A 25,492-nucleotide genomic window follows, 5' to 3' on the forward strand; every position below is an offset into this window, starting at 1 on the left:
ACAGACTCCCATGCCGTCAGGTGAATCGAAAAACGGCCCCCGACTGCCTCCAGATCAGAGGCAGTCGGGCAGCCCTTCAGGGCTGCTGCGTGGGTCTGTCCGAGAATGGTTCTCGGCACCCAAAGTTCTTTGGACCCCCCCCCCTACCTCTGGGCCGGCATCTGTCTTGTCCCCCTCTGCCTCTAGGGGGAAAAAAGGTTTGGATTGTCCTGGGAATACTGAGATTTCTGGAACCACATCCCCTGCTGATTCCTGGAAAAGGATCTTTCAGGGTTAGAAAAGCAGATCCCAACGGCAGACAGCGTCTTTCCATCCTTCTCACTCTGGACAAGTGTGTCATGAACCGTCTTCCCAAACAAGGAAGAGCTGACATAGCAAACATTCGCAAAAGACTCCTTGAAGGGTTTCTTGAAATTACATAGGCGGAGCCAGGTGTGTCACCTCACGGCAATACCGGACCCGGCCGCCCGTGCCGCTCCTTCAGTGGCATGAGAAAGGAGGCGCACGGACGTGTTGGTAACACTTTTCAGAGAGGCTATTTGCGCAGAGAATGTGCATTTATCCTCTAGTGATATGGACTCCGGGGGAGACCCAGTGTACTCTTACCAGGCCACGATGAAGTCTGGTGACGTGGCCCATACAATTCAGCACTCTTATTGTCCTGGACTCCCTGTCTGGAGGATGGACTGTAGAACTCTCCTGAGCTAGTTCCTTCTTCGTGGTGGCCGCTACCACCACTGGGGACCCATTGTTCCAACTTGGTCTATCTACCGGGGGGGCTCAAAATTTTATCTGGACGTTTTGGAATTGGTTCCATAGTATCAGGCTCTTTCCATGCCCTGGTGGTAATGAGGTCCAACAGGGGGTCTTGCAGGACAGAACACCCAAGAGGTAGATGGGCCCGTGTCAAATGCCTCCAGAAACACAGACACATTCAAGGAAGGCTTGGGGGCGGACCAACCTCCCCCTCCCGTTGGTGCAGGATCTCCCATGAAGTCTCCAAAGGAGACATCCTCAGGGGTGATCTGGGGGAGCCTTCCCCTTCCTCCAAGTTGGTATCCTCCGTGATGGACTCGGGGAAGTCCAGGTGTCTCCTCTTGCACTTGCATTTGTGAGGAACCTCTTCAGTGGGACTCTCCGGAGAGGACTCGCAAACAGCTAGGGGTTCCTTGAGAGAAACAGTCAGGGGCATGTCGAGCACAGGCTGTCCCTGTATGGGCAGGATGGCAGAAGATCCACCCAGAGGAGAGGGGGGGGTTGGGGCAGACTCTGAGGAGATGGTCAGGGGCCTTGATCCATTAGAGAAAACGCTCTCCACCATGTTGAATGACGAGGGGGAGCGAACCTCCCGAGCCACTAAAAGAGAGGATGCTCTCCCCGGATCCAACACGGGAATCGGAGCCGAGACCCAGAGGGGTAGGCCATGACCTAACAAAGTTGGAGCTGAAGGAGAAAAACCCAACCTCTTGGATCAGACGCCCAGGTTACGGCTCCGAGAGCTCCGGCCCGACACACTCAAGGTAACTGCCTGCATTGAGGTAGAAGACGGCACAATTGGCGCCAACCCCCTGACTCTGGAACCTCTCGGATCCAAGGACTCCGAAACCGGAGGGCGGATCAGAGAAGGAGAAATTGGGGCAAACAACAGTAGTGAGCTCCCCCCACCAGAGGGAGCGGGTGCCAGCAAGACCCCCATCTGAAGCTGGGTGCAAATAAACCTTCGCATCATCCTGTCCATGCCGGCTTCCGATAAACTCCTAGTCGACCTTGAAGAAGCCACCGACACCGGCCAGGAAGGACAGTGAATGGAAGCTCTAGACAGAGGTCGAACCTCCTCCGGCTCCAGGGAGAACCTCGGAGAACGGAGCCGAGGGGAAGTCGGCCTGGTAATGGCAGGTATCTTGGGAGGAGAAACTGCCAGATCCAAGTGTTCCGGGGAGCTCTTCCTTCCCTTTTCTCTCTCTCTCTATGTCCTTCTTTCCTAGACTCCCTTTCTCCAAGTCTGTGGTCAGGATGGTGAGTCCCAGCCTGAGAGGGAGGGGAGGATACAATAGTAGTTGTAGAAGCGATTACAGCCGTGGCCGCAGAACCAGTTGCAACAGAAGATGAGGAGGCGGCTGCCTCCGCACAGGGAAGAAGCCCTTTCAAAATCAACTTGGCCCTGCGGTCTTTCAGGGCCCTGGGATTAAACCATGCGCATATGGAGCAGTCAGTGGACAAGTGAGCTGCTCCCAAACAAATAAATAGTGTGTGGCCATCCGCAGGGGACAACTTATGGCCACACTCTGCGCGTTTTCTAAAGATCAACTTTTGTTGATCTGCCATAATCAAAGCCAAATAGGTACAAGGTACCAAAGTCTGACAACCCAACACCCACACCTCCACCCCCTCAAATACGAGGTGAGAAAGGGGAAGAAGGCCTGCACTAACTACGCTACCACAAAACTCTACTTTTCTACTTTTTTTTTTAATCTAACGAAGAACGCGAAGGGGGGCAAGGATAAAGGGACAAAGAATACCCAAAAAACACTACACACACGAAAAAATACCCCAAAAACTGTCCTACTAGCCTGGAGCTCAAGGGATCATGTTGTAGGCAAAGCCGTGGCAAACAAGATCTGAGGGAAGGAAGGAGATACAATGGTGTTAAGGATAAAGGGAGGAGCTTGGAGCTCAGATTTGATGCTGGTGAAACTGCCATCTCAGATCCAGTCCGGATCTGAAGCCCACAGGTTGATGACCAAATTAAGTTAACTACTTCAGATAACCTTTTACTTGGTTCATCTCATAAGTAAAGGGATTGCATCCAGAAAAAAGAAGGTTATTACCTCTCTGTACTCCTCCCTCATTAGACTTATAATCGAGTATAATGCTCCGTTTGGTATGTATCTCTCCAAACACCTGCAGGAACTGGAAAGGCCACAGAAATAACTCAAAAAAAATCCATGGCCTCCAACAACTGTCCTATGTGGACAGGCTCAAATCACTCATTCGGTATCGTATAGATTTGCTCAGAGATGATCTCTGTCTCTCCTACAATCCAATATTGGACCCTGTCCTACTAGAGATGCTCCATGTCTGCAAGTCTAACTCCTCGCGCATTACCCATTTGTTAGGCCTAAATCTAATATGAGACATCAGCAAAACAAGCTGGAGAGACAAGTTCATCTCCCAGAGACTGCTCAGTCTCTGGAATAGACTTCTCATACATATCAAACAGTGAGAATACCTCGCTGACCCACTTCAAGCGCAACATTGATGAGCGGGTGGGAAACCACAAATCTGTCCCAGGGGATCCACCTTTGTCCCTTACTGACAGGGGCGACAGGTGCTGACTGAGGTTTCATTTTTTGGGGATAAACTCTTGGCTAGGCTTGTAAGGCCCATGAGGTCATTAGCCTAGTAACCACCTATGATCCAGTGTAAAACATGAGTGGCCTGAAGAACAAGCTACTGGCCAAGGAAGAGAGTTACCCACCAGCAGCTGAGGAAAAATGCTAGTCTGTTGTGGTAGCAAGGGCTGTTTGCCTTATTTTTCCTTTTTGTGGTTGAAGAAGGGACCAGCTGTGGGGCCAGTAACTTGTTACACAGTCAAACTGAAAATGGTGCCTCTCTTGGGGAAAAGAAGCAATAAGAGATGGTAAAAAAAAATTAAAGTCTTTAAAATCACTTTTTCACACAAACACTGTAAAAAGTACTTTAAAACACTGTCAACCCCAAAAAGTAAAACAAACAAAAAAAAAAAAGAAAAAAACTATTTCTCTACAGAAAAGTGTTTTTTAATTACCTCAAAAAACTTTTAAAATGACAGGAAAAAAATGCACTCCTGTTTAAAAGTACAGTTAATTCTTAAGACAGTTTGCAAAAACACCAACTCATAACTTACAAATAACTTTCCTAAACAGGAAAGTACAATAAAACAAGCTTTTTTACTGTGGAAAGTTTTTCCCGCAAAGAGAAATTATCTGCTCAGCAAAAGAGCACCACAAACTGAATGTCTATCCTTAAAAGCCTGAAGGACAGCATTATCTTCAATGGCCGGAAAGTTACGAGGCTTGGTGTCCAAACCCTTTTCTTTAGCTCAGCTTGGAAGGTGCACTGAAGCTTTGGAAACTAGCTGGTTGCTGTATCCTTAGCAGGATATAACACACTAAAGTACTGCAGAAATGATCAATATGATGGAACGGAATGTAATAACCCCTGTGGTGCATTTATTTGGATTCTTCCACTTGTGACCTGGACTCATAAGACTACAGTAAACTCAGCTGATTGGAACTCACGCAACCAGCACTCTTAAGCAACCGGCAGAAAAATGTCGAAGAAATACAATGCAATTTTCATGAGTTGTACTTTCTGTTTTCCCCATGCTGAAACATACCTTACATTTTGAATCTGACTTTTAAAAAGGAAGATAAGAATAAATTCCCTCTCTCCCCAACCTGAGAACAAGTCAAACCAAACAAATAGTATAGGATACAGTATTACTCAGGCCTATTTTTAATAGTAACTCTCAATCAACCAGAAACTACAGATGTTCTTCGTGTTTCACTGTTGCAGTCATTACATTTGGCGAATCCTGAAATTTTTGTTTTCGAGTTTCAGAACCGAAGTCTTCAACTAAAGCTCCCGAACAGGGTACTTAGCTTTAGTTGAAGACACTAGCTCTGAAACTTGAAAACGAAAATTTCTGGAGTCGCCAAATGTAATGACTGCAACAGTGAATACACTCGAACATCTACATTTATGGTAAGTGTACACAACTGTACTTTATCTGGCATCTACTAATCCTCATGGGTGTCTGTTAACTGAGAGTGTACTCTGACTGCATTGCACCATGCAGCAAGAAAGAAGTTAAGATGGATGATCGCATGTCTGCCTTTATGCCATAAAATAAGAGACATCCAGAGTGTACAGAACTGTAAGGTCAATATAGGGGAGAAAAGAGATGGACAAACTGTCCAGAAATAAAACTCTACCTGCAGTACAGATCCCAGACGTTTTGACTACAGCAGTGATTTTCATGCATATCACCACCTAAAAGCCTAAAGTATATTATACTGCTACTTAAGACAAAAACAGGAAACATGACTGATAATGCATTAAGGAAGAGTAAAGGATGAACACAGACCCTGAAGAGTAATAAGTAAATCAACCTGTTGACAATGGAACTGTCAAGTTAACAAAGTTTGCTTTATTTTAAAGCTCAAGTTCAACACAAACCCAAACAGCAGCTTTCCAGTAGTGCCTTCTTCAGCTGAGGGATTGCTTGTTCTAGGAAAGAGGACCAGAACATTTAGGATAGCGACATCATGCAAGCTGGCCAAATCTCTGCAAATTTTACAAAATACAATAATTGTAAAACTGTGAAGGGAAAAAATTTCAGTGTTAGCATAGTTATTCTGGAAACTTACCATAACTGTACATGTCCAAACAGATCAGTGCTGAGTCTTGGGAATTCCTTCCTCTAGGAGTCTGCTATCTCCACCAGATTACAGAGAATTTCACAATCCCCAGATGGCGGATGCCCTCCCTGATGTCAGTGATACAAAGTAGCAGTCAAGCAAGCTTAATCTTCAGGTCTTTCTTGCCGAAGGGAACAAGGGTCCATCTGTCCCTTAAGCATACACCACTAACCCTACTGAGGACTGACTAGGAGTAGCAAAGGAGATGAGAGATGAGGAAAGAAAGTGTTAGGGCAATGTTACTCACCTCAGGCAGAGTGTGTAAGAGTAGCCATGTAAGTGAGAAGGAAAGAATAATCTAATCGAACATCTACAATTATGGTAAGTTTCTAACATAATTGCACTATGTCACAGTCACTGTTGCAGTACTGAGTCTTGGGAAGACTCCCAAGACTAATCGTGGAGAGGTGATTTGTCAAAGGTTAGGGCTGGAGAGATAAGGCTCTGCAGAACGGCAGAGGCAAAGCAGACTCTGGCTCTGAAGTGAACAACAAGGTTGCAAAACTTAGTAAAGGTGGGAGTGGGTGACCAAGTGTCTGTTTCCAGAATAGACCTAGTTGTGAACCCTTTTAGGAAAGTGGTGGTTGCTGCTTTTCTCTGGTAAAATGTGCCCATATGGGACAGGAACCTGACTGCCATGATCGTAACAAGATGCAATGTATCTGGCTATCAATGTTGATAAGGTCTGTTTGTCCATAGGCCTTCCCTTCAACAGAAGGTAAAATCTCAGTTGCCTCCTTGCCACTGAACATCCAATGAATAAAAGATTTTCACTTGTTTTGGAAGTTTGGGAAGAAGACTGGAAGATGAATAGCTTGGTAAAGAGAAAGCTCTGATGGGTGCAGAGGTGGATGGCTCAAAGGGAGGTAGAATAGGTTTCTCTAAAACTAAGTTAAGGTGCCCAGGTAGGGGACAGGTTACCTCCTGGGCAATCTTATGCATGGTATCTCCTTGAAGAAAGGATGGGTGTGTGTAAAATCTTACCATAACCATAGATGTCCTTCTCTTCTATGTTGCAGTATTCTTTACATATGGGTTGTATTCAGCTATCGACCCAACGTCTGGCTTGTATACAAAAGCTTCAAGCTACTGCCTGTATGTGGGATGCTGCACATAGGCTTAGGGAATTGTCAGCCATAAAAAGGGCACACACACACCATCTTGAGAATAAAGTTGTCCCATGAGGAAACTCCAAAAGGAGGCCCAAAGGACAGTCATCCAAATAAAGAGCAAGATATAGGTGGAAGGCGGATGGGATAGAATACTGTAACATAGAAGAGAGGGACATCTATAGTTATGGTAAGATTTTACATAACTATTCTCTGTCCTTCTATTTAATGTTGCAGTATTCTTTGCATATGGGAGAGTGCAAAAGCTGAACGGGAACCTGGAAAGGGGGGGGGGGGGAATGAAACAAAGAGAAATTAGGCAGAGACATTTTCTAGAAAACTATGCAGGATTGCTCTGGCAAAACCTGCTCTGGCCCTGGAAATATTAACCAGCATGTGATGTCTTGTAAAAGTGTGAACCCATGACCAAGTGGCAGCTTCCAGAATAGACTGTGTATCCAAATCCTTCAAGAAAGCCCCTGAGGATGCAACAGATCTAGTGGAATGCGTTTTAACTGAAGAGGGTAATGACTTCCCATGAAATTGGTAACAAAACAGGAATGGCTTTAGAAATCCATGAAGAGAGTTTGCTTAGAAACAGGCAAACCCAGAGTCCTGTGGTGAAAGGACATAAAAAGTCTATAAGGTTTTCTGACAGACTTAGTTCTGTCAAGATAAAAACTAAGCTGTCTGTGCACATTTACAGAATACAAAATTCTCAAACTTGGAGATTGTGGGGATAGGAAAAAAGGTGGACAACTGAACAGTCTGATTTAAGGAAAGGTCACTGACCACTTTAGGCATAAAAGATGGATTAGTTCTCAAAGAAACCCTGCCCTTATGGAAGACTAGGAAAGGTGGTAAAACACATTAATGCCTGGATTTCAGAAACCCTTCTGGCAGTGATAATGGCTACCAGAAGCACTGTCTTCAAAGTACAAAATTTCAGAGAAGCTGAGGCTGCTGGTTCAAAAGGGGCCTGAGCCAACTTTCCAGGACAAAATTAAGATCCCAAGAAGGAGGAATTGGTTTCTTGGGAGGATTAACGTGAAGGACACCTTTTAAGAAAAGTTCAACTTCCAGCCTGGAAGCCAATGGAGGAGTTAAAGGCAGGCAAGCAGACAAGGCAGAACAGTGGACCTTAATAGAAGAATAAGAAAGACCACTGTTGAGTACCTCACACAGATAAGATAACACCAAAGGAATATCCACCAAAAGGGGTCCTTTTTTGCCACTATAAAGAAAATCTTGTCCATTTGGAAATGTAAGATTCTCTAGTAGTGGGTTTCCTGGCCTCCTGTATAGCCTTATGCATGTTCTTAGAGAAAAGGTGCCTAAAAGGAATCAAGTTAATCATCCACAAGGTCAGGTGAAGTGTTGATAAGTGTTGGTGAATCAGTAATCCCTTGTCCTGAGTGAGTAGATCCATCCAGTGAGGTAACTTGTGACGACCCCTTGGCTAACTGAAGAAGAGGGAACCAATGCTGTCTTGGCCAAAAGGGAGTCACTAACAAGATTTTTGGCTTCTCTTGTAAAATTTTCAACAGGACTTTCTGAATCAAAGGGAAGGGGGGACACAAAGAAATATCCCCTTCCATGAAAATGACAGGGCATCCACCGTCCAAGCCTGGGGGTGATGGTCTCTGGCACAGAAAAGAGAAAGTTGTCTGTTCAGAGGGGAGGCAAATAAATACATTTCTGGAGTACGCCACCAGTGAACTAGATTCCAGGACACATCCCTGTGAAGGATCTACTCGTGGGGTGGTGTCATGGATCTGCTCAATGTGTCTGCCACGAAGTTCTGAGCAGAACTCGTGGAACCCTCTGATTCCCTAGCTAGACGTTTAAGCCTCTGGTTTTCAAGATGCAAGTTTAAAGCAGACAGATGACTAAACAAGGTTTTTTGGGATGAAGGCCTGACAAACAGAACAGGACCAATGGTTGTGAGTAGACCATAAACAAAACAAACTGAGCTCATGACTATCCTTATGTGTAATTTGTCTTCTACACCTACACTTGCCTTATCTGGATGACATTAATAACAAAAGGCAGAAGCAAGTAAATAAATCCCCACCGGAGATCCCCATCGGATACCGGAGTATCTGAAGCTGAAGAACAAAATGCAGATTCCAATGGCAGACCAAATGTACGAGTCAACCTTTCTGAATGGCAGAGAAAAAGTTCTGAGGATGGTACATGCATATGTCCCCTTTATGGCTGGCATTTTCTGAGCCTACGTGCGACGTCAGGTCGATAACGGAATACAACCCATATGTAAAAAATATTGCAGCACTGAATAGTAGGAAGTCTGTTTCGTGTGGGGAAGTGAGTAGGTAGGGGAAAAAATGGGCAGACATGCAGAGACAACAGAAGCATGTACCACTGCTGGAAGAGTAGGACAAGCCTACTTTCTACAGTGCAGACAGGTACTCCAGGGCCTGTGGTAAAAAAGTACCTTAGGTAGACAGGTATTAGACTGACACCAAAGGAAAAAAATGTTTCCTCACTTAGTAATGTATGACTTCCTGGTACTTGGTTTCCTGTCTTCCTTGAGAATAGATATCACATCTTCAGTAAACTAATGTCTAGTAAGAATCAAGGACAAATCAACCAACCTGTGAGATTCAGGGTCCCGAGATTTGGGTGAATGACGGGCCCCTTTGTTCTGAATAAGGAGATCTAAAGGTATTGGCAATGATCTGGTCTTCCCCCATTGAGTGATAGCAAAGAAGAGAACATTAGTGCTGGCTGGGCCAGTGTGGTGCAATCAAGACCACTTTTTGCTGATCTTCTGCAATACCTTGGGGCAAGTGGCAACAGACAAAAAAAGAAGGCCCTGTCCTAGAAAGGGAGAAACTGACCATCCTCCACACCTTCCTTGAGGGGTCCTGGAGCAGAATTCTTTAGCTGTGTCTTTTTGGTGGATGCAATGGGAACATGTCAAGTTGAAGAATTTTGCTTCTCCAAATGTAAAATGTACTAAGGCTGTTATATATATATGAGTCTACTTGACATGGCCGAAATTTCAAAATGTCGACTTTCATATGGCCGTGACCATATGATCGACATTTGAAATCTCGACCATTCAAGTAAAATACAAAACACAAACTCACCTTAATGCTGCTAGAAGGGGGCTTCACCCCCCTGCACCCCCCCATGGGTGGCTCCACCCCCCCATAACTTTAATATACCAATTCCGAGATGGCACTACAGTGAGTAAGTGGAAATCTTTCCATTCTGCACTGTACCGTGATGCCGGTTCCCCATGGTCGACATTTCAAATGTTGATCATATGGTCTCGGCCATAATGTCGACATTTTGAATGTCGACCATTAGAAGGGGACCCATATATATATATATATATATATATATATATATATATGTATATATATACACACACACACACACATATATATATATATATATATATATATATACATATACATATACATACACATATATACATATATCTATGTATCTATATATCTATATCTATCACATATACATAAGTATCTGGGGTGTGTGTTTTGGGTGAGGGGAGTCTCCCAACATTGGAGGGGGTTTGTCCCACGGCAAAAAAAAGTAAATGTTTTTTGCCCAATATTCACAGAAGGTTGTTTCGGCAGAAAGTTTGAGTTATTTACCTCTGGCGAGATGACATGAACCTTGCATAAAAGTTCTATTGCTGACACAACCCACATGTGGACTAAGTTGAGAAAGATCTCTCTCCAACAGTCATTCATTTGTGTCTAGAAGGGATCTGCTCGGGTTGTCTGCTAACAAATTCTCCCTCCATGGGATATAAAAGGCAGCTGGTTATCGCTGTAGTTCTAGACTTAGAAACCAGCGTTCCACTGCAAGCTTGCAAAGATGGTAGGAGTGGGTAGCCCACTTCTTGTTTATGCACCACATGGCTGTGGTGGTCTCTGTATTTTTATGGGTTTTGGTATTGTTCTGCTTTTGAAAACTTTCAAGACTAGAATGAATGCCATCATTTCTTTTATCTTGACATGTTGTCTTGACAGCTGTCCATTGTCTTCTGCACTTTCAGATTTTTCCAAGTCTGTCTCTGAGGCCAAACCTGAGGTAACAGGTCAGTAATTGGCATGTCTCCTGGGTCTTGAATAGGGTCTTTTTTGTGATGTTCTTCCCCGCCACAAAGTCTCTCTTTTTAGGCAAGGAAGGAATGGAAAGGTGGTCTCAGTGTATGCAGTGGGACCAACAGTTTTTTAGTAACCGACATAACTTTTCATGTGGAGTTTGGCGGGGGGGGGGGGGGGGTCATCAGAATGAAAAGAATGCATTTGCCATAGGAGGCTCACAAAATTTCTAGTCAAAATAGCCTTCTGGCTGCAAATGTGCTTTAAGTAGCTTGCAAGAAAAAAAGGATCTTGTCCAGTGGAATCAACTCTTTTTGAAGGGTCTATGACTGGCCCCAAAAACGTGACATGGGTCTGTAAGGGCACATCTGAGACTTTCTGGCAGTTACGGATCAAGACTACCTTCTGAAAATATTCCACAGTGGTTTACATGGCTCTGTGGAGCTTTTCTAGGTATGTTGCTTGCTTGTATCAGGCAGCTGTCCAGATAATGGCAGAGGTGCACCCCTATAGTTTTGCAAACGCTATGGCTGGTACCAAACATTTGGTGAAAACATTGGGAGCAACAGCAAGCCAAATTTAAGACACTGAACTGTTAGTGGGACCTGCTCTATAGGGTAGGAACTTGTTGTTTTCCTGCACAACAGGACTGTGAAAGCAGGTATTCTTCCAGTGTTACTATCCACACCTCTGGCATGATGAAAGGTAGAAATTTCTGAAGGGTAAGCATTCTGAACGTGGATGACACTAAAAATTTGTTCAGCCTAGGAAGGTCCAGAATGCGCATCCATGATACCTCATTTGTGGGGAACAAGAAAAGTCCTGACTAAATTCTGTGCCCACAGGCTCTTCTGGAAAATATCCCTGTTGTAGACGGTCCTGTATCTTCTAGAAAATGGTGCCTTTGTTGTTTTGGAACAGAAAGTGTTCCCAAAAAGGGAGTTGTAAGACAACTTGTACTGGGTGATGTGTTTCTAGATAGTAGAAAAGAGGGGAAAGCATATCCCTAGTTTTTGAGTGGGCTGAGGGGATTGGGGTGCGATTTTGAAGGAGGAGGTGCTCAGAATTGTCACCACTACTCCCCAGTGCGTCCCGGTGTCCTCAGATCCAGCAGGTCTAGGGTGATTGTCCAGCTGTCTTTTTTTTTTTTTTTATTAAACTTGGCCCTTTTCCCTTTGGAATACTTCAGTTTGTCTTGCCTGGGTGAAAAGTCAAAAAATTAGGACAGTTTCTGTTGTATCTAGGTGGTGGGAAAAGACAAAAGTTCCTTGACAGACTTCACAGCCTTCCCCTTTTCATTCAGTGTCAAACACTTTCTCTTTGTCCAAGGAAGCATTAATGAATTCAGCTTTAACATGCTCTGAGAGGGACAGATTCTTCAACGGGGCACGTCTCCTAGTCACAGGCCCCCTAGCTGCTGCCCAGCATGCTGCATCTAGAATATCACAGCCACAGTTAAGGGAATGTCTGGACACCTGGAAGCCAACAATGGTCAGTTCTTAAATGTCCATCTCGAGTCCCCTCTGCCATGGCTTTAATCTGCTTATGTGCAGACTCAAGGTATTTGAGAATGCAGAACTGACAGTTGACAGGTCTCACGGCCAGAGAAGAAGGGTATGTTTGCTTGACAAAACAGTAAGATCTTCCTACTTCATCATATAGTAAGGAGTTCCTTGGATGCAGCCATTGTATTTCTCTTGGTGGACTCTAGAAATATCACAGCAGAATCCATCAGTGCGTTATTCTAAAGATGTTTATGAATGTCAAGCACCATACAGAAACAGTCTGGCTTACTTGCAGCAGAGTGTATGGAATCATGGTGCAAAAATATATTAAAAAAACATATCATCCAAGACTTCATGGATAGGCAGAATCACCAAAGGTCTGGGTTCAGGTACACTCAGAAGCTATCTGTACCCATTTTGAACCTGAGACAACTCTTTAGACTCCTAACTGAAGACCTCCTTCATACTGTAAACAGTATTCCCAAAAGATTAACCGCCCTCAGGATGTTAAGCTGAGAGAAAAGTGTCTTCAGAATCTGAGAAAGGTACTGGTATGAGAAAGGTAGGTGCTCTATATAAGCCAGTTCCTACTCATCAGAATTGCAGGAATCCGAATTGCTCTGGCAGAATATCTTTCTCTTCTCACAAGTCCCTTTTCAGAAGGCTGCTTGGATTTCATGAAGTCCATGAAATCCTGGGCCAGTCTAAGGTCCTTTGTGGTGACCTGGGCTGTGGAAGCCTAAGACTAGAGCAGCAAAGGCTGGGGCAACCCTGGATGCTGCTTCAGCTTGAGTGTTTACGGCTTGGATCTGGCATACGGCAAGGACTCAGAACACAAGACAGGTGGCCACGGCCTCAGTCCTGTCCCCAGGATGTTCTTCACTGGCCACCACTAGAGGCATTCTGCCACCTCCCTCCAAAATCGAAGCACGTGCAAACAAAACCAGAGACAGCAAAGCAGATCTGGATCCAGCTGATGCCCGCCTGGTCGCAGCTCACAAGGACATGGAAGGAGCAGATAACATGGTGGCCTTCTTAGGGGATGTACCAGAGAACTCAGATTCAGTAGTCGATCTACAGGGGGCTGCAAATGCACCTTGCCTGGATCAATGATTTTAAGCTGGGGTGTGGAGTCGGAAACAATGGTAGTACTGGTGACCTTCTTAACATCCTTCTCCTTCAAATGCTTCTCTCTTAGCATTTTTTCAGCATTTTTGCCTGAGGACCAGCAGACAACAGAATGAGTAGGCCTAACCCTACTTGCTACTAAGGTATAGACTGATGGAGCCTACCTTTTATCGAATAGTTTCACAATTAAAACAGGCACAAAATTGGCAATTAGGTACAATGTGCTCAGGTCCTAAGCAGAACAGGAATAAAAGTCTGCCCTTGTGCAGAATTTATTTTCTGCATGTAAAGAAGACATTGACTTAACCTGACATCAGAAAACAACTCACAGTAAAAAGGACAAGAAAATGTTTCCCTGTGAGGTTATTTAACTGATAAGCATGCCCATTCATTCCATTTCACTAGGGCCAGAGATGGTAACAGTACAGTCTTCATCCAGACAGTTACTGAAAATTATTTCTGCTCTTTGACCTAATCCATCTTCCAGTGCCTGACATGCATACTTGTGGAAGCAAGGGTCTGCTATGCTTTCTCCTGTGAATATGTATGTTTGCTATCTATTATCAAAACAAATCTCCATACTGTGCCTTGGAAGGCCACTAATAAGAAGCTAAATGCTTTAAAATCCATTGACAAGTTGACTGCAAGTACAGTTCAAGATGGCAATCGGTATTAAAACAGTGTGGCCTGCAAGTAACTGGCTTCACAGTGATGAAAAAGTACAGTTTTGTACCTACCATAAATGTAGATGTTCGAGTGTTCACCCTGCTGCAGTCATCACACTTGGGTTATCCTGCCGTCAGGCAGTCCCTGGTCGGCCTGAGTTCCAAAGTCTTGGTCCGGCGTCGGTTGCTGTCGCTTCTTCAATGACGTCAGAGCGTCAGGGGTATAAAGAGGCATCCAACGCCATTTTCTTCAGTTTTTCTTGCCTCAGATGTCAGGTGCCCCCATAGGTAGGCAAAATATATATATATAGCTACATAAAAATAAAACAAAACCTTTAGGCACAAGCAAATACACCACAGAGGTTGAATAGGATAGAGTGGTATAGATAAGTTCAGCTAGTTCAGAGGGGATGGAGGGAGGGTAACCTGGACTGCAGCAGGGTGAACACTTGAACATTTACATTTATTGTAGGTACAAAACTGTACTATGTTCATCATGTTACCCTGCTGCAGTCATCACACTTGGGTTGAATCCCAAAGCTAAGGATGGGAGGGTGGAGTTAAACAGGGTTAGAAGGAGCTAGTAGGCCCTGCAAAACTGCAGTGGCAAAACCAGCTCTAGTCTTAGAATATAGAGGTAAGTGATAGTGTTTGGTGAAGGTGTGCACTGAACTCCAAGTTGCAGCTTCCAGAATATCCTTAGTTGGCACTCCCCTGAGAAAGGCTGCTGATGTAGCTGTAGCACTGGTGGAGTGGGACCTAATGTTAGCAGGTACCGGTTTCCCATGATGCGTGTAGCAGAAACGTATGCAATGCCCTATCCATTTAGAAATGGTCTGCTTTTAGATAGCTTTTCCTTGTGATCTTGTAGCATAGGCTACAAAGAGCTGGTCAGAATTTCTGAAAGCCCTAGTTTTATCCAAGTAGTAACGTAATTGCCTGTGAATGTCCAAAGAGTGCAGGAGTCTTTCTCCTTTGTTCTGTGGATTTGGGAAAAAGGTGGGCAAATGAATGGTTTGGTTTAGGGCCACACTGGATACCACCTTTGGCATAAAGGAAGGGTTAGTTCGTAGAGAGACTCTGTCTTGATGAAAAATGAGGAAAGGCTCCACTGCCATTAGTGCCTGTAGCTCTGAGACTCTTCTAGCTGAGGTTATTGCAAGTAGCAGGGCAGTTTTCCATGAAAGAAATTTTAAATCAGCTGAAAAAGCTGGTTCAAAGGGCGGCAGTGTAAGCTTTTCCAGAACAAAGTTGAGATCCCAAGCAGGTGATGGTGCTCTCCTTGGCGGTCTTATGTTCTTAGCCCCTCTGAGGTACTGTCTTAGGAGTGGATGTGAGAATAAAGGAGGATCCGTGTTGTAATGAGCTGAAATTGCCGAGGCATGGATCTTAATAAATGAAAAGGAAAGACCTTTGTGCAACATCTCAGTTAAATATTGTAGAATCTGAGGAATGTTTGGATCAAGGGGATTTTGGCCTTTAGCCTGGTTCCAGGCGCAAAATCTTCTCCATTTGTCTGAATAGGTTTTCCTGGTGCTGGGCCTCCTGGCCTCCAGAATGACATCCATAACTGCTTTGGATAGAGGTGTTGGCTGGTTGTTTAGGTAATTTGCCATGCAGCAAGGTTTAAAGTCTTGAGCTGGCTGTGTAGAATCTGATTGCCTCGCTGGGTGAGCAGGTGAGGAATTTGTGGTAAAATCCATGGTGGGCCATGTTTCTTAAAATTGGATACCAATGCTGGCGTGGCCTCTGGTGCAATGAGTATCATTTGTGGCTTCTCTAATTTGACTTTCAGCAGTACCTTTGCTAGAAGAGGCAGTGGAGGAAAGGCATACACTGTTAATGTTTTCCAACTGAATGAGAGGGTGTCCACTTTCCAAGCTTGTGGATGGAATGTCCTTGTACAAAATTTTTGAAGTTGGTAGTTTTGGGGGCTTGCAAACAGATCTATGTCTGGGCGTCCCCATATTGGAGCTATCATTGCAAATACTTGTGGATCTAGTTTTCACTCGTGTGGATCCATGATGTTTCTGCTTAGGTCGTCTGCCAATGTGTTTTTTTTTCCTGGCAGGAATTGTGCTTGTAATTGAACCTGGTAAGACAGTGCAGTGTTCCACAAGGTCATTGCTTGCCTGCATAGAGGGTAGGAATGTGTGCCCCCTTGCTTGTTTATGCATTACTGTGGTATTGTCCGTTTTTATTATTAGTTGTCCTGGGTATAAGAGGTTCTTGAAAGCTGTTAGGACATTCTGTACTGCTAGCATTTCTTTTTGATTGATATGCAGATGCCTCTGATCTGTAGTCCATTTGCCCTGAATGCACTGTCCTGCCATGTGTGCTCCCCAGGCATAGTCCGCCGATGCTTCTGTTGTCATAGTTTGCCTGGCTGTGGGTAAGGTGAAAGGCTGACCCTTGTTGAGGTGACGTGCCTGTGCCCACCACAGAAACTCCTGTTGAAGGCAGGGAATGAGTGGTATCATTGTTTCCCAGCTGTGGCTGTGCTGAGTCCATACGCTTTTCAGGTACCATTGTAATTTCCTCATATGCAGTTTTGCAAATGGTATTAGTAGTATGCAAGATGCCATGAATCCCAAGGCCTGCAGAAATTTTCTTGCAGGGAGTTGGGTCTTTGTTGCCATTATTTTGAAATATTGAGTCAGCTGTTGTTTCTTGTCTGGCGTGAGATAAGCCATCTGGGCCGTTGCATTCAAGCTGCCACCCTGGAATATTATGTTTTGTGAGGGCACTAGTTTTGATTTCTTTTCGTTTACTGTGTAGCCTAGGCAACTTAGAAGGTGTTTGACAAATGCCAGATGCTTTAAAAGAATGTCCTTGCTTTCTGCTTGAATAAGGCAGTCGTCTAGGTATGGGTATATTTGAACTCCTCTTTGTCTGCAATTACTGGTGCTAGGCATTTTGTGAAGACCCTGGGCGCAGTAGATAAGCCAAAGGGCAGTGCAGAGAATTGATAATGCATTGAACCTGCAATGAAGCGGAGGTATCTTCTGCAATTTTGTCTGATAGGGACATGCAGGTATGCCTCCTTGAGGTCCAACGTTACTAGCCAAGCATTCTTGCCCGGCATGGGAAGAAGCTGCTGTAGTGTTAGCATCTTGAATTTTGGTACTTGCAGATAGGTGTTCAGAACTGAAAGATCCAGAATGGGTCTCCATGCTTTGTCCTTTCTTGGGACTAGAAAGAGTCTTGAGTAAAATCCTTGTCCTTGCTCCTGTGTGGGTACCTGCTGAATGGCTCTCATGTCCATGAGAGCTGTAATTTGTTTTTGTGCCTCTGCCCATTGATTTGGTGGCAGGTTCGGCATTCCTTTTATCCTTGGTAAGGTATGAAAGTGGAATCTGTATCCTTGAAAGACAATGTCTAGAACCCATTTGTCTTTTGTGATGATGTGCCAGCTGTCTGCAAAAAATGGTAATTTTCCTCCCAAGGGAGCTGCCAGGAGAGATTTGCTTGGTAGCTAGAGGACTGAGTCATTGTGTTTGTCTTCTGCTAGCCTTGGGCCTGTCTTCTCCTCCTTTCTGGGTAGCAGTACCCCATTGGCGAGGTTTGTAAGGGCCTTGTGACTGACCTCTGCCCCTTGGGTGTCTGTATTTGTCTCTCTGTGATCTGTCAGAAGCTGGAAAGGACCAGTTTTTCGTTGACCAATTTCTGCTGAAATGAGGGGGTTGTACCTGCAAAAAATCCTTGACCGTTTGCATAGACTTTGCCTTATCCTCCATTTTCTTTAAAACCTCTTCTGCTTTGACACCAAATAATACATCCTACTGTAAAGGTGCATCCAATAATTTTGCTTTAACATGATCAGGAAGGGTTTGTTCTTTTAACCAAGCATGTCTACGTATGACAGAGCCAGTAACAGCTGCTCTACAGGAAGCTTCCAATGAATCAAATCCACATTGTAAAGTATGTTTGCCCACCTGTTCAGCTGCATGCAACAGATCCTGCATTTCCTTGAATTCAGACTGTTCAGTATGTGTGCTCATTTTTTGTTTTAATTGAGATTTTAGGAATTGCTGATATTTCAGCATGTGAAACTGACAATTTAATGCTCTCATAGCCAGAGTTGCTGAGGTGTATATTTTCTTTCCCCATCTATCTAGGGCTCTGGAATCCCTTTCAGAGGGCACAGGATTTTTAGCCATAGAAGCTTTAGCTCCCTTAGGACCCTGGGAAATTGTTTCTGAGTCAGCCACAGGGCTTTTATAAAGGAATTTGTGAGAGTCAAGTACTCTGTAGTATCTGTCTGGTTTGGCTGGAGCAAGAGGTAGAGAGTCTGGATTTAGACTAGACTCCAAGTAAACATCATCCACAATATCCAAAACTGGAGGGATAGCAAGAGGTCTGTGCTGGGATAGTAAAAGGAACTCTCGGAGCCTTTTCTTAGAATCAGAGTAGTCCTAGCCGTCCCAGTGGAAATGTTCCCTCATGGTATGTAAAGTTTCCCCAAAGGAGTAGTCTTCAGGGGAGATGCTGAGGGAATAGAGTCTTCAGCATCAGAGTCTTCATAAGGTGGAAAAGTGTAATCCTGTTCCTCAGAAGAATCTGAGGAAATTGAAACCTGGTCAGAGGAAGCATAATCCTCCTCTTGTCTTGGTTTTTTATCAGGAGGGGGATGGGAACCCCTGATTAGGGTAATCAAATCTTCAGCCATCTTAAGCATCTGTTTCTTAGGCATGGGGCCTTGAACTGTAGACTGAAGTACAGTCTTCTTTGATTTTAAAGGAGTTTTAAGCTTAGCATAAGATTTAATGGTGAGTGTAGTCGGTCTGAAGACACCTTCTGCAACCGAAGGTGTTTCCACTGCACCAGGGTCTACTTCTGCTCCTGTCGGAAGGGCCTAATGAAGATGGCTGCTTCGGCCTAGTAGACTCCGCTTGAGAATCCGCAGCTGTCTGGGGTTCCAGTTCTGCGGTCATCAGGGTCTGCGTAGGCGCCTCACTGAAAACTGGAGAACCGGCGACAGGCCCAGCAAAGGCCTTGGAGTCTGGCTTGTTCCTACGCTGCTTGTCCTTATCCTTGCGTTTTTTATGCATGCCGGTCGTCGGCTGCTCTGACGGCATGATATAATTAAATTTCCTACCAAAGTAATGTGTGAAGTCAAAACGGCGTTTGATAGTTCGTTTATTAAACCTAGCACAAAACAGACAACCTGTGACGTCGTGGTCTGGGCCTAGGCAAGGAATACAATAGGAATGGAAGTCCTTATGAGGTATTTGCTTCCCACAAGAAATGCAATTGTTAACTTTTTCTGACATCGGACTGAGGCAAGAAAAGGTTCCCCAACGGGGTACTTAGCTTTATTGAAGACTTCGGACTGAAATTCGAATCGAAAATCTCAGGTGTCGGCCGACCGGCACTTGCGAACTGCTTCTGCTACCGCGCGGCAAGAAAGACTGAAGAAAATGGCATCGGATGCCTCTTATATACCCCTGGCGCTCTGACGTCAGGGAAGAAGCGACAGCAACCGACGCCGGACCAAGACTTTAGAACTCAGGCCGACTGCGGGACCGCCTGACGGCAGGATAACCCAAGTGTGATGACTGCAGCAGGGTAACACAATGAACATCAGAATGCTACAACAAAGTCATGAGAGAAAAAAAGGAATTTAAAACTATCCAGAAGGCAATGCAGGAATGGTCAAACTAGGGCTTTAGTTTAGATCTATACACAGTTTCTAATGTTCTTCTACACTAATTTTTTTGTATCATTTTTCTGTCTCCCATTGCTCCTAAACATTTAGCCATCGCCACTAGTATGCCCATTCATTCCTTTTCAGTAAGAATGGAGATGACCATAGCAAGGCTTAGGCAGTTATGGCAAGTTTTTCCTGATTTTTTTTAACCTATCTCCCAGTGCCCGAAATGTGTACTTGCAGATGCAAGGCCTGCTATGCTTTCTTCTGTGAATGGGCACACATGCATGCTCCTTCCTATGAAGGCTACCACTTGGATGCATCTTGGCACAGCAAACAGAACACTACCACCCACATCCTGCATACTGTACATCTCTCTCCAGAAGATGCTGACACTACAGCAGAAATGACCCTCTCACAGAATGGGTTAGCTATCAATACCCAATCATTCCCATCTTCCCTCGTCAGCTCTTCCAGCCTGGGTCACAGTCAAGGCTTTACCTTTCTACATCACATGGCCAACTAATGCTACACTAACTTTATTTGAAGAAGGAAAGGCTAGACTTCAGCAGGCAGCACAACAATGTTTAAGAATGTAAAGTTCTGTCACCATTTACAGTCCATATTATTACCTTGCAATGGAGGTGCAGCTGTTCCTGGTGTTTTAGAGAGAGCAGAAATAATGGATTCGGGTGTTATCTCTACCTTAGTGTGGGCACTTGTTACTGAAGGCTGAGTGACATAAGCAGGTCCTTGAACTGGTGTCTTTGGTCCACTGGAAATCGTCGTTGGGGTGGTTGGAGTCACTGGAGACACTTTAGCCCCTGGGCTTACTCCTGAATGGGGAAAGGAGGAAACAAAAATGCTGTTATTTTCAATAATAGTGATTACTTCTGCAGCCCAAGCAAACTCATCAATGTTTCTACTTAGCACCTTTCTACATAATGGAACCTTTACCATAAGCACATCAGAAGCTAGTTTTCTAAAATGTGTGTGTTAGAAACACCTCTTAATACAACAGTGTATACAGACAAAGCACATATTGATGTGAAACTATGCTGCAGGTAAATTAAACCATTTCAGTTCAATCAAACTTACTGATAAGACTTACCACAGTGCGCTTCCAAGTCAATAATTCTTCCCTCAAGTGCTAGCAAAGCAGCCAAATGTTACAACTTACTTTACAGAACAATGATGCTTGGAGATGCTTGTGTCCCGACTTCCTGAGCTACAAAATCTAAACTGGAATCACAACATGAAAAAAAGGTTCACTTTTAACAGTCAAAGTACACTTGTGTACACTTACCATAAATGTAGATGTTCGAGTGTATTCACTGTTGCAGTCATCACATTTGGGTCATCTGCCTGTAAGTAGCCCTCAGTCGGCCTGAATACCAGAGTCTTCGGATTCCTGCGTTGGATGCTGTCTCTTCGTCCATGAAGTCAGGTCGTCAGGGGTATAAAACATGCAGCCGACGCCATTACATTAGTTTTTCTTGCCGCAGATGTCAGGTGCCCCCACAATGGGAAGCAATTATATGTTATGGTACACCTCCATCAAAAAGCAAATACACCAGTAAACTTAAATATACCAAACAAGAAGGAAAGGTAGAGCCAAGAGAAGTCAGGGGGCTGGAGGGAGGGTAACCAGGACTGCAACAGTGAATACACTCGAACATCTACATTTATGGTAAGTGTACAAAACTGTACTATGTTCTTTGTGTTTCACTCTTGCAGTCATCACATTTGGGTTGATTCCCAAAGCTAAGGAAGGGAAGAGAAAGTTGTTGAGCATTAGGGCCAGCTATTAAGCCCCGCAAGACTGCAGTGGCAAAACCAGCTCTGGATTTAGAAAAAAATAGGCATGTGGTAATGCTTGGTGAAGGTATGTACAGAGCTCCAGGTAGCAGCTTCTAGGATGTCCCTGGTAGGGACTCCTCTGAGAAGGGCTGCAAAGGTAGATGCAGCCCTGGTGGAATGTGATCTTATCCCCTGTGGGGTAGGTTTTCCATGGTGCTTGTAGCAGGAATGAATGCAATGGGCTATCCGCTTGGAAATGGTTTGCTTTGAAATGGCCTTCCCCTCTGCCCCTGCAGCAAAGCCAACTAGCAGCTGTTCAGATTTTCTGAGAGGCTTAGTCCTGTCCACATAAAATCTAAGTTGTCTGTGTACATCCAGACAGTGCAGTATTCGTTCACCTTTGTTTTGTGGATTAGGGAAAAAAGCAGGAAAATGAATGGACTGATTTAGGGCCACACTAGACACCACCTTGAGCATAAAGGAAGGACTGGTCCTGAGGGAAACCCAGTCTGCATGGAAGATAATGAAGGGTTCCATTGCCATGAGGGGCCTGTAATTCAGACACTCCTCTTACTAAAGTGATGGCTAGAAGGAAGGCTGTTTTCCAAGAAAGGAATTTCAACTCTGCTGTTGCAGCTGGCTCAAAGGTGTGTGGGGGGGAGCTTTTCCAATACAGAGTGGGGGCTCTCCTGGGGGGGGGGGGGGTTCTTAAATTTTGGCCCCTCTAAGGAACTGTTTTAGCAGGGGGTGAGAGAAGAGGGGTGGGCTCAGTACTATAATGTGCTGAAATGGCAGCAGCATGAATTTTAATTGACAAGAAGGATAGGCCCTTGTGGAGCATTTCTGTAAAGTACTGAAGAATATGAGGTAAGCTGGGCACCACTGTGCCCATCCCCTGAGTCTGGCTCCAGGAACAGTATCTTTTCCACTTTTCGGCATAGTATTTTCTAGTACTAGGCCTCCTTGCCTCCAGAATGACATCTAGCACCTGCTTACTGAGGGATGCTATTGGAGAGCTCAAAGAATTAGCCAGGCTGCAAGGTTCAGGGTCTGAAGCTGTGGGTGCAGAATCTGGCCCGCCTGCTGGGATAGCAGGGAAGGGGTCTGAGGCAAGTGTCATGGTTCAAGCAGTGTCATATTGCGGAAGAGAGGGTACCAGTGCTGGCATGGCCATTCTGGTGCAATCAGTATTGTCCTTGGCTTGTCCTGTTTAATCTTTAGCAGAACCTTCGAGAGGAGAGGCAGAGGGGGGAAAGGCATAAACTGAGAGGCTTTCCCAGGTAAAGGACAGGGCATCCACTTTCCAAGCTTCACTGTGGGGAGTCCTTGTGCAGAATTTGTCCAACTGGTAGTTCTGAGGGGAGGCAAACAGGTCTACCTCTGGAGTCCCCCATTTGTTCCTCATGAGGTTGAATATTTTTGTTCTAGTTTCCATTCATGTGGGTCCATGAGATTTCTGCTTAAGTCATCTGCCAGTGAATTTAGCTTGCCTGGCAGGAATTGAGCTTGTAGGTGAACTTGGTTGCTCAAGGCTGCGTTCCAAAGAGCCATGGCTAGTCTGCAGAGAGGATACGAGTGGGTTCCCCCTTGCTTGTTTATGTACCACATGACTGTGGTGTTGTCTGTCTTTACCAATAGTTGCCCTGGAAGAATACGGTCTTTGAAGTTTGCCAGGGAATTCTGTACAGCTAACATTTCTTTTTGACTGATATGCAGGTGCATCTGTCTCGGGTTCCATTTGCCCTGAATGCACTGCCCTGCCAAGTGAGCCCCCCATGCATAGTCTGATGCGTCTGTTAGGGTTTGGGCGGCAGGGGGTAGAGTGAAAGGGAGCCCCTAGTTCTGGTAGCAGGCCTCTGCCCACCACAGGAACTCTGTCTTTATAGAAAGAATGATAGGAATAATTGATTCCAGGTCCTGAGAATGTTAACACCGTAGGCTTTTTAGATACCATTGTAGTTTCCTCATATGCAGTCTTGCATCTGGAATTAGTGGAATGCAAGAGGCCATGAACCCCAGGGCTTGCAGAATTTTCCTTGCAGACAGCTGGGGTTTTGTGGCCAATAGTTTGAAGTAGGTTGTCAAATAAACTTGTTTCTCCGGAGTGAGGAAAGCCATCTGGGAAGTTGTGTTCAAGCTTGCTTGCTCCCAGGAATACAATCTGTTGGCAGGGTACTAGATGAGATTTCTTTTCATTTATGTTGTACCCCAGTGAGGTTAGAAGTTTCTTTACAAATGCCAGATGTTGTAGTAGCAAGTCCTGGCTTTCTGCCTGAATCAGACAATCGTCCAAGTATGGGTATATATCTGAATATTTCTCTGCCTGCAAAATGCAATGGCTGGAGCTAGACACTTTGTGAATACACTGGGCGCAGTAGATAAGCCAACTTAAGTTTTTTTCCGGAAGATCGGTAGTCGGATGGCTTAACGAAGCCATTTCGGAGTACTGAGACAGAGTACGAAAATAATCTTCTGCAAAGACAGCCCGACGATGAATAGTTCAGGGGTTGAGCAAGGCACAAAACCGACAGTGAGGGATGTCGTGGTCTGGGCCTAAGCAGGGGATGCAGTACAAATGAAAATCTTTATGAGGTATTTGCTTTCCACAGGTAAGACAATTGTTAACTTTTACTGACATCGGCTGGAGCAAGAAAAAGGATCTCCCAATGGGGTACTTCTCTTTTTTGAAGACTTCGGTTCTGAAACTCGAAAACGAAAATTTCAGGAGTCGGCCAACCGGCACTTGTGAACTGCTTCTGCTTTGGGCACTGCATGGCAAGAAAGACTGGTGTAATGGCATTAGCTGCATGTTTTACACCCCCTGACGACTTGACGTCATGGAAGAGGAGACCGCATCCGACGCAGTAAACCAAAGACTGGTATTCAGGCCGGCTGAGGGCTACCTGCAGGCAGATAACCCAAATGTGATGACTAACAGTGAAACACGAAGAACATCCAATACACAGTGTATAAACACACTATCACTACTCTCTTCTTCACAATTGCTGGATGTGAAAAAGAAAGAAAGCCTTTTTAGTGCATTTAATTGTTCCATCTTTATCCTTAACTCCTCCCTTAAGCCTTTTTCATCTGTCCAATGTCCTCCAGAATGCTGCTATATGCATCTATCCACCACCTATCCTGGCAGTCCATTTTAGGAGTCCTCAGCCCTCTCTAAGAAAAAAACTGTTTTGTTGGAGAACCAGGGTGTAAGCAATCCCTATAATATGCTTCCTGCAGCACCTTCTTTCCTTCTCGCTCAGGATAACCTGGTCACATCTTCCCAACTTGATCCTGTACACAAGTGTCATATCCCACTGTCTCTTACTCTCAAGTGAGAAGAGCTCAAGGTTCCTCTAGTCTGAGTCATAACCATTTCCCTCCATCCACTGTATCTTTCTGTTTAATGTCTTCCAATTTCTTTCAAACCTCTGACATACATTTCCTTAAATGGCCTCCAGGACAGCATGCAAACGTGCCATCTGACCCAGACCTTATAGACTGAAAGTTTTCTCTCTTCTTCAGGATAGACTGTATGCTCTTCTCTCTGCTCCTGGTGGACAAATCCAGGTGTGAACAGTCCAAATAATTTCTCTGCTCTGTTGCCATCAGTTCCAGTCTGCCTAACTGATACTTCACTTTAGAGCTGTGGCCAAACTGCAGTACTTTGCATTTGTTTACAATCCATCTCAACTGCCACCTTTCTACCCACTTGCTTAGTCTTGCCAAAGCCATCAGTAGACTCTTCCCACATCCTCTGTGCTTGCTGCATCTATCTTTGTCTCATCTGGGAAGGTCAATCCTGTTCACTTTTCATTCAGCTAAGTCTGGTATAACCAAACTTGAGTACTGCAGCCACCAGGACAGACTCCTGTACTACTCTAATCACTTCCCTAATTACTCTCTCTATCCTTCTCACCACAACCCCTCTAGAGTCCTACCATTCAATCATACAGTTATCTAGTTCCTCATTACTGGTCCTACATCCAATCCATCTAATTTTCTTATCAGCATCCTGTGTGGGACAGAATCAAAGGCCTTGATGAAGTCCAGGTAGACTACCTCTACTGGCA

General features: G+C 44.8%; 1 protein-coding gene across 1 annotated transcript in view; it reads right to left on the minus strand.

Annotated features, from left to right (window-relative positions):
- The window catches only part of RPRD2 (regulation of nuclear pre-mRNA domain containing 2), a 2,300,864-nt gene that overhangs the window by 168,574 nt on the left and 2,106,798 nt on the right, over window positions 1-25,492 (minus strand). The window contains exon 9 of the mRNA XM_044079912.1: window positions 20,252-20,455. Coding sequence (XP_043935847.1) covers window positions 20,252-20,455 — 204 coding nt within the window. The remainder of the gene's footprint in view (window positions 1-20,251; window positions 20,456-25,492) is intronic.

The sequence above is a fragment of the Protopterus annectens genome, chromosome 8.part0 (genome assembly GCF_019279795.1).
Source record: "Protopterus annectens isolate FY-2018-M chromosome 8.part0, PAN1.0, whole genome shotgun sequence".
NCBI lineage: Eukaryota > Metazoa > Chordata > Ceratodontiformes > Protopteridae > Protopterus > Protopterus annectens.